Raw genomic sequence first — 10,696 nt, forward strand, 5'->3', positions numbered from 1 at the left:
TCATTCAATCACCATACATTACAACTAGTTTCCTGTTACAAATTAACAGAAATAAGTACCTGGAAAAGTTTATTACTCTTGATATATTTCGCTCTTTAAAGAATCATTACATATCGTACACGCTATTGTCTTCTAAATTAAAGAACTTCAGCTCTCCACGCACCTTATTATATAAAATAATATAAATTATCAAATTAAATAATTATATATAGATTTTTATTTATTATTATAATTTCTCTCTCTCTCTCTCTCTTCTATTTATAGATATAATATAAAACTCATAAAAATAATATTAAAAATAGAGTAGATTAATTGAAATTTGATGTCATATTAATTTGTGAATTCGATTACATACTTTATACATATTTTTATTACAATTTTTAGGCGTGTTTGTTTAATTTTGTTAATTTCAGATAAGATTAGAAAAACAAGATAACTTGAAAATAAAATAAAATGGAAATATTGTTTGCTTGCAGAACTGGAAACGGTGGTATGTGGAAGAAAAAAGATGAAGTGGCATCTACATCGTCAAATGATGGGTCACATATAAAAGATTACGTGACATTTGTGTCTGAACGCTGGTCATCATTGAAATCGTGGTTTAGTAACAATTTCGAAAGACTATTTAGTTTTAAAACAAGTGATGTGTGTAGTTTTGAAAAATTCGTTCAGTTCCTATATCGCCCGACTGATCCAGCTAGTCTAGGAGTGGTCAGAGCTTTATTTGGTAAGCCAACATGATAATTATATTTTTGTATTTTTTTAAATTACTAACTTAATTCTAATTCATACTCAATAATATAAATGTAATATAATACACGTGTTACATAACAGTTACATTGTTGAGTTAGAAGTTATAAAAAATTATATACTTTTAGTTACTGTTTACTAGAAAATAGCTTGAAGTCATAAATCAAAATATTTATTATATATTTAAAAAAAAACTGGCACACATAAACAAATTAAAATAATTACAAAAAAATGATTAATAAATTATTCAACTCTAATTATACCATTTAATTATATTATTATAATTTGTGATTGGCGTTAAGACGGTAAAAGCATTCCACAAATTAGTACATTAGCTCATCGCTGTTATCATACAGTTTAATCCTTCTCACCGCAACACTTAATAAACGGAGTGAAGAATTTGAATTGTAAGAACTAGACACGATTTAAGACCTATTAAAGCGATCATGAGAATTAATAGCTCCAGCCAATAAAAGCACGACCGTGATTCTATATCGCTGGTAGAAAATGTGCATTACTTACAAGCGTCTTAATAACGTTTTGTGTAGTGCACAATCAAGTTTGATTAAATATAAAAGAGATTAAATATAAAGGTTTAAAAAAGTTTGTTGTGCTAAAATACACACAGACACAAGTCTTTCTATATGATTTATAAAGCTATTTAAACTACAGATTCCAATCTCCTTTTCCATTTACCTATAAGATTCAGTAATATATCTAAAAAATTTAACGAGTTTCATGATAATTATATTTTTACATAATTTCTGTAATTATAAATAAGTTATTATATATAGGCTAAGATATACAATTTTGAACATGATACAATTCTGAACAAAATGAAATTTTAATCCAATTTTTGAGGTTCAGATTAAAGAGTATTGAATAGGAAAAAATCAAACTTAAACTTTGAAAATTGGATTTAATTCTTATTTTAATCAAAATTGTATGATGTTCAAAATATTCTTAGTTTAAAGTCACAAACCAAAATATTTATCATATATATGTATATTTACTGAACAGAATTTGCAATTAAAATCACTAAATAAAATAATAATGAATGAACGATTAATAAATTATTATTTTAATTAGATGTTTATTAATTTGGATTTTGACAAATGTTGCATTCCTCCAACTGTCATTGAGATGGAGTGTTTTTGAAGGATTGACCTGAGAAATGAGGACGATTGATTGGACGTTCGTGTATTTTTTAAAAAGAGAATTTTCGTTAACTTAACTCGCATTTGTTAGGAATGTTAAATTATAACTTTTTGTAATTTATATTGTAATTTGCTGAAGATGACTAGAAATCAGTCGAAACGTACGATATTATAATTTTATATATAGTTTTTGGAAAATTAAATATTTTCTAGATTAACGCATCGCCAACCGCGTAGACATTATTTTACTCTCGCTTGCCCTTCAATATTTATATTTTTATTTGTTTGTATATCGAGAGAGAGTCCACAATATATATTTTATTTTTAATAAACTATTCAATTCGAATTCATTATCTTTTATCTAGGCCTGTGCATGGTGATAGACGTTGTCGAAGAGAGAGGATTCGCAGATATCGACTTAAAATGGGGAGATTCATGGGACTGTCATTTCCCGTTGATCCACGGGATGAAGCCACCATCGCTGCCGTGGATGATAATGATATATATGGTGATGTGGATGGGTGCTTTCGGAATTGCGCTCGGTCTGCGCTTCAGAATCGCGTGTGCCTGCTTCGTGTTGCCTTATTGGTATATCTTTCTGCTGGAAAAGACCTACTGGAACAATCATACCTATCTCTATGGCATCGTAGCTACTTTGTTCTTGGGAACGGAAGCGAACAAATATTTGTGAGTCAAATAATATCTACACAATAAAAAAGTATTTTCTAATTGTGCTAAATCTTTTTGTTAAATCTTTTTTAAATTTTTAACATGCTCGAAGATTTAGTTTAATATAATCATGTTGTTACGTTATTCGAATGTGCTAAATTAATGTTTAACATTTCTTAGTGTTAAAATAACACAATTTACAAGTAAACAAAAAAATTAAATAAATAATTAAAGTGAATAAGTAACAAAAATAAAGTATTTTTAAACATAAATTCTAAGATAAAAAGATATACACATACTACTTTAACATATTATATAAATATTAATTATCCAACTGTATATATTTTCACATAATTCTCATAGTACGTATTAATCGCTGGTAAAATTTAATGTGCTATTATTTCTTAGCGCGTTAGATGCAAGCAATGCAGAACGAGACGGCAAATCCGTGCCATACTGGAATTACTTCATTCTGAAATTTCAATTCTTTGCGCTTTACTTCTTGGCCGGGTTAAAGAAATCCAGCAGAGAATGGCTCGAAGGCTACGCTATGATAAATCTGTCTAGACACTGGGTGTTCCATCCATTTAAGTAAGTGGAATTCACGTTATTATTATAAAAAGACGAAATTACAAACTATAACATATTCTAGCAAACGAAAAGTGTACTGTTATATAATAAGAATTGACGATCAATTCAATTTACAATTACGATCAATTTAATTCAACTTATTACTACATCTTTCAGCTTTAATTTATGATTGCGTTTGAATAAAATTTGTGCCGATAATCGGCATCTAATTTACTTAACGAAAAGATGTATGTACAATTTATAAAGTAAATTATTTTATTCACATTACATGATCTAATTTAACTTATTAAAAAACATTGGCCGATCCAAAAATTTATTAAGCAGTGATCCATTGGTGAACTTAAAATAAAATTTTTTTAAATATCAAATATGAAGAAATAGAATATTAAATTATTATTTAAAAATTATATTTAAAAAAATTATTTAAATGTATATTTCGTAAAATGTTTTATTTAAAATTATATTAATATACAAAAAAAGAATATAACAAATTTTGTTTCCTCATATTTAGGAATTTCTTGAATAAAAAAATTTTTGTGAAATATTAAAATTGTGATTAAGTATTTTATAGAAATATAAAAATATATAACACTTTGTTATAAATACTTTCAAAAGATTGCCTTTTCCCTCCTCCCCGTAAATCTGCCAGTGTTAAAAGTAGAATTATTTCTAGATTAACAAGTACATCTGTAAGGAAAATGCTCTCTTTCAGAATATTTCTGTCCACTGAGCAGATTGACTTTCTAATCGTTCATTGGTTCGGCTTCATCTTCGATCTGTCAGTTGGATTTTGGATGCTGCTCGAGAAAACACGTATACTGTCTATGGTCTTCTGCACAACTTTTCATTTAATGAACTCAAGACTATTTAATATAGGTAATTATTATTTAAAATAAATAAATTAAAGAAAAGAAGTTTTGAATAAGGATTGATAAGAATTCAAAGTCCTTACACTATCATTTTTATATGAGATTTAAGAAAAAATCTTTTTAGGGATGTTTCCGTATGTGTGCCTGGCAACGATGCCACTCTTTTGCCATGTCGATTGGCCACGTAAATTAGGGCTATACTTTAGAAGAAAACAAAAGATTTTATCGATTTATGCAAATTTAATCGACGCAAACAGCATAAAAGGGACTGATAATCAAGCAAATAAATCTATGAAGTCCAACTTTTTAAAATTGTCTTCAAATGAAATTTTTTATAATAAAATAATGCATGAAGGTGAATAATATTCTTTTTTTTACAATAATAATTCAATACGAATATACAAATATTTACAATTATTTCAGAAAAAATTATGAGCGAGGAAAAAAATAAAACATATTTTGTTAAATCAAAATTAGAAAAAAAACCCAACAAAGATGATAACGATATTCAATTGTCTAAGAATTCAATTAAACTCAATAAAAAAGGAATGACAAATGTTTGTAAAAAAAATTGGATAGCTCAACAATCACCAAAAGTTACAAAAAAACAAAAATTTATAGCATCGCTATTGCTGTGCCATATTTTATTGCAGTTTTTTTTACCGTATTCACATTTTATATCAAAGGTATCATCTATTATAATATTAGCATTATTATATTATCTTTATAAAAAATTTAAGGATTACTTATTAAAGAATGAATAAAAATGCTTATAATACTCAAAATAAGTAATAAATTACTTTTAATATTTAAGGCTCCTGAATACTCAGCCAAGAACTCCGTATTGATGGGTAGCGACACCGAATTAGTCGGTGGCTAGCAAAACTGGTAGTACGTTACTGGTTATACCACGGACTTAGGAATAGAGGGACGGAGCATAAAGTCCTACTTTAGGCAAGAGGGGGTTTTCTCTCAGGCATGCAGGGGGAACCGTTTTCCGCCATATTGGTTTCTGAGAACTCACACATAGACATGTGTCAGTGACATTCCGCTTGAGCTGTGTTAGTGTGACAGCTAGAAAAGATAAACAATAAAAAAAGATAAACAAAAACCTAATAAAAGATTAACAAAATTTTAAACTTTATTATTCTATATTGTTTTATTTCACACCTTTCACACATACACTGTCCTATATGTGTGCGATCTCAGAAACCAACATGGCGGCACCCCCCGCCGCGAATGTGCCTCACCCCTTTAGGTTATGCACCGTCCCTCTATTCCTAAGTCCGTGGGTTATACACACAATTGCAAGCTCATGTCCGTGTGCTCATTTTCGGGTAAAAGGGGAGCGCACAGCATGGGTTCATGCTTGTGTGTGTGTATAGCGCCTCGCCATGGTAAAAGTCTGAACTAATAGGCGTGAAAAAGTGATGTTATGACGACAAAATTTTTCTTGCGTGCCATTTCGTCAATATTTGCTTATTTGTGAAAATGTGACTTCCCTTGTACTCGTGAAAGTCCTAAAAATTGCCGGAAACTGCAGTTATCGTGAAATTTTATACGTAAAAGCGTATATTTCACTCGTTTCATCAGCTGTTAAACTGTGTGATTCTGCCCGAAAATAGGCTCACTTTACGTGTCTTTTACGACCATTTACTGACTATCAGAAGAGGAAAGGACAGTTACCGGCAATTTTCACAAGTGTTTTTGTGCGATCTCGCCTTTTAAATTTATCCAAATTGTCTTTATTAAAAAATGGGACGCAAGAAAAATTAATGTGTTTTTCTCACCTATGACGTCACATTCCAACATGGCCGTCACCGGTATTCAGGAGCCTTAATTGGCTAATATTAAACTGAATTTTTGTAAGAGTACATATATGACATCATTCTAGTATTCACATAAAAAATAATTTTGGAACATAGTACTGACATATTTACTTTTGCAATTAAATTAATTCTGCAAAATTATATACAGTAGACAAAATGTCTTTAATTGCAAAATTTTCTAAATTGATATGAATTGTCGTATAATTATATTTTCATTGCAAAAATGTAAGGGCTATAACAATTGGGTACCTGGTCTATATGGTTATTCTTGGGACATGATGGTCCATAGCTGGGACACTGTACACGTAGTAATCAAAGTGCACGATAACGCAAACAATGAAGTACGATATTTAGATCCTGTCGCCTGGGTACAAAATGATCGATGGATGAAGCACGGGGACATGGTGATACAATATTCACAATGCTTAAAGGTTTTAAAATGCCACAAATAAATGTCTATCTTAAAGTTTCCAATAATATTTTTGTCAATAGTTTTTATGTCATTATATTTATCAAATGTTAAATTTATTTATGTGTAAATTCAGAATAATTTGATACGTCGAATAGAAGAATTGAGGATCAATCATTATTCTGAAGATAAGGAAAAATGGATGAAACTGTCTACGAATTTAAGCGTTTACATAGATGTATGGTGTTCGCTAAACGGCAGATTTCAACAGAGAATATTTAATCCAAATATCGATATGTTGACAGTTGATTGGCATCCATTTAAATCCGTTTCATTTCTAATGCCGTTACTCACGCAATATAATTCATATCGGTATGTCTATTTTTTAGTTGCTAAATTAATTTATTATATGTATAATGTAATAATATTGATATCCGCTCTCTAAAAAAATATGTTATAAAAAATAATATTAATTAATTACATTATGGAAAACAATTACTAATAGTTATTAATTATTAATTTTTATTTTATATATAAAAGTTTAATATATTTATTTATTTATTTATATAAAAGTTTAAATATTATTAATTATTGCTAATCGGTAGTTATCTTATCATTATAGTCAGCCAAGAGAGCTTAAGAAAAATTATTCAAAAATTTACGACTAATTCTCTAGGAGCGAGTATCACAAAATTTGTAACGTTTACTTTAAAATTAATATTACGACATCAGAGTAAATTGGGAATTTATACAAATTAATTATATTTAAGAACTGAAGATGAAAATACATATATGCAGCATTATTAAATATTGAAATACAATAGGTACTCGTCACAGAAAGATTATAGATCGATAATACAAATATTGATAGATTCTTCAATCACAAATAATTTTTTAGTAAACAAAAGCAATTTTTATTGCTTTTAGTTACTAAAAAAATTAATATTTTTATAACAGGTATTTTCCTTATAAATAGTAAGGTTTAATTTAAAGATACACTTAGCCGTATGTTTACTTTTTATTCTAACTATTCCGTTTTTCGTGATTTTCAGACATAAAATGGATGTAATTCAACAGCATGTATACACTTGGTCAAATTATACGGATGTGTTGTTCGTAGCCGACTTTCCAGGGATGTACTTGGAAAATTACATATCCACCGATTTCACAAATGTTTCTTTGACGGTGCTAGAAGGCGAGGTAACTTATGACGAAGAAGAATCAATGGATACGATCACTGTGTCGAAGGAAAAATCAATCTCTGTCGGAACAGGGAAGTTTCATCGAATAAAAACTACAAGTTCTTACCCGGCATGTTACATGTATACTTATACCAATCAGACAAAGCAATTAGATAGTGAAAAGTAAGTATTATATATACATAAATGTCATAATAATAAGATATTACTATACAAAAACGCATAAGTTTCTATACTAATTGTAAGATTTGGTGATTAGTTTTATGCTTTTATGATATATATTGCGATAAGTTTTTGAATAGTATTCATAACGTATATAGTTTATATTTTATAATAAAGAAAAATTAATTATTGAAACAAATAAAATTAATAAAATTTTTCTATATGTGTACATGTTAAGAAATATATTTTAAGTTAAATTAATACGGTTTTTAAATTTACACTAATGCATTTTTAGAAGGAAATCTCCTCCAGTAATAGAAAACACGCCACAGCTGTTAAAAGAAATTAATTATAAAATCATTGCATGGATAAGAACATTTGTCCATATAACAAATGCCTTCTTAAACTTGATATACGATGTTCCTATGGTCCGACGAATACATATTAACAAATAACAAACATTAGTAATAAAAAAAAAGTAAAAAAAGATTAAAATTATATCTCTTACGCCTAACAATATATTTTATTCCTATTTATAATTTTTCCACAAAAATTTCTTTACTTTTTAAACGTAAATTAAGTTATATTAATTAAATTTAACTAAAATTTAAAAATAATATGTTATAAATAAATTTATAATATAATATAATATAGAAAATTTAATAATATAATGAATTCTAAAAAAATGTGCAAATTATATTTTTATAGTTTTTAAATATTATAAATATTTTTAAGAGCATTAGAATGTATCATAAAATGTGTTTTTAAACTAGTTTATATAAATTACTAATTTTCAACAATTAAAAAATTTATTTATATAAAAATATATTCGATCTCTTATACAATATATATATATATATAAATTGTAACACACAATATACGTGTACTATTATTACACATGAAAATGTTACACAGGAATATTGCAAAGATATTATTTTTATTATTTTTATATTATACAAAAAGCCATGTGATAAAATATACGTATACAAGATGTAACAAAGCGATCATATCAGAATGATAAATATCACTTAAAAATTTTTTAATGAAAATCCCAGTCTTTTAATTTCGAAGATTTTTACATTATTTCAACAATATTCTACAAGTTAAAATAATATCCTGTCTAATGCGTCTCTTAAAACCCTACAATTTTATTTGGAATATTTCTTTCAAGAAAATGCATATTTTTTGAAGAACAATTCTGATACGGTTGCTCTATTATACTCTGTGTATATATTGTTACAAATATTAATGTGATAATCTATTATAACTTAAAATAGAATGAGATTCTATTATTTGTTAAAATAGAATTGTAATTTAAAATAGCTAATATTTTTAACCAATTTCAGTATCTGACTCAGCAACTTATAAATTTGTATACCTATTTTGTAATTGCGCTAAATATAAAGTGTACTAAATATAAATATTGTTGATATATTCAAATTCCCTCATATACTAATGTGATCATAAAATTGTTTAAATCTATAATGGTCAAAATTTATTTATAGGTAAAAATATATCCAACAAATGATTAAACAATAGCAATTTAACAATTCTAATTAAAAATAAAGTTTAAAAGAACTTTCGAGAATGTCAAAATTAAAAACAAATAACAGGCTAATGAGAGTCACTTTGCAGTTATTAGTGCGATAGCAAAAGCTTATTTGTTAATATACATATAATAATTATATTATAATAGATATGAAGGTGACCTCCACTTTTTAAAATGGAATTATGTAATTTTTTTTAGATAACGTGATTTCTCTAATTATTTTACATATAAAAGTATTAAGGTAGAAATACCAAAAAACCAATAGTTTTCGAGATAGTTTACACTTTATTTTGGTACATATATTGACACAAAATGTTAAATAATTCGTAAACTATTGACTTTTTGATTATCGTACCTTTTAATACTTTTATGAACAGAATAATGAGATAAATCAAATGGTGTAAAGAAAACATAGGTTTTTGAGGATCTTTTTTTGAACACGGCTTGACCCTTTCATTTTTAATGATATGATTTTTTTATGATATCACTTATTTTTTATAGTACAGATATATAAAAAATATATATGAAAAAAATATTTAAAATTGATTTTAAAATATTATATAACGAAAGAAAATGAAAAACGGCGAAAAGAAGGAGTGGGGAGGGGGAAGAGAGGAGGAGGAGAGGAGGTGGAGGTAAAGAGGGTGCGATGGGTCAAGGTTGGTGGAGGTGCGAGCGTAATTCTTATTATCATTAGGTACACATTGAATAACTTCTATTGTACATAACGCCCTCCAGAGGCGCCATTCAAGCGAAATATTGCACAGTTGTATTCTACTCGGCAAGACCTTTCCAACGATATATATTTTGTATCAATTCGCGATTATCACTTTAGCCACTTCCCTTGTCAGTATTTCAAATCGTGTACTATGTGCACTTTGACCATTTTGACGCAACATTCCTGAAGAGAATTGCGGAACTTTATAAATCTAGTGACTTTTTAGCGACTTTGCCTGTCACGCGAAAAAGGCCGCCATGGCCTCTCTCAGGTTTCTCTCTGACAGTATAAATAAGAATGTATAGATGGGTAGTGGGCAGTATAGATACAATAGATACACACATACTGATTTGCGAACGGAAGTCGATGAGATACTAGCAGAGAGAAGCCTGATGGCTCCTGCACACTGGACGCGGAAACGCTTACCGCGCGGCAAAATGCGACGCGGTAACCAATCAATTGCCCGCTTCTCCAGAAAAGCATATATATATATATATATATATATCTTCTGCCGCGCGGAAAATATGCTACCAGGAAGTAAGATATAAGGAGACTCCACTCCGTAAAATAAAAGTGGACCCATTTTAGGTTTCGAGTTCAGCTTCCGATTCTGATGAGTGCAAGTAAGAGAAATGATCATTTCTCTTACTCGCACTCATTATGCGCAGCACTACTAAATTCACGAGCGCTGCGAGTGTCGAGAATCGGAAACGGAACTCGAAACCTAAAATGGGTTCATGTCTTGTAGACTGGCGAGACCGAGTGGAGTCTCCTTATATCTTCCTTCATGTATG

At 28.5% G+C, this 10,696-nt stretch overlaps 1 protein-coding gene across 1 annotated transcript; it reads left to right on the forward strand.

Annotated features, from left to right (window-relative positions):
- Positions 1-492: 492 nt before the first annotated feature.
- GC (gamma-glutamyl carboxylase) lies at positions 493-8,140 on the forward strand. Its single transcript, XM_018546572.1, has 10 exons — positions 493-727; positions 2,273-2,594; positions 2,985-3,167; positions 3,880-4,043; positions 4,161-4,391; positions 4,460-4,722; positions 6,096-6,296; positions 6,411-6,646; positions 7,327-7,638; positions 7,931-8,140. The coding sequence occupies exons 1-10, from the start codon at positions 493-495 to the stop codon at positions 8,088-8,090; spliced, it is 2,307 nt and encodes a 768-aa protein (XP_018402074.1). The 3' UTR covers positions 8,091-8,140.
- Positions 8,141-10,696: the final 2,556 nt, after the last annotated feature.

The sequence above is a fragment of the Cyphomyrmex costatus genome, unplaced genomic scaffold (genome assembly GCF_001594065.2).
Source record: "Cyphomyrmex costatus isolate MS0001 unplaced genomic scaffold, Ccosl1.0 scaffold565, whole genome shotgun sequence".
In the NCBI taxonomy this organism is placed as follows: domain Eukaryota; kingdom Metazoa; phylum Arthropoda; class Insecta; order Hymenoptera; family Formicidae; genus Cyphomyrmex; species Cyphomyrmex costatus.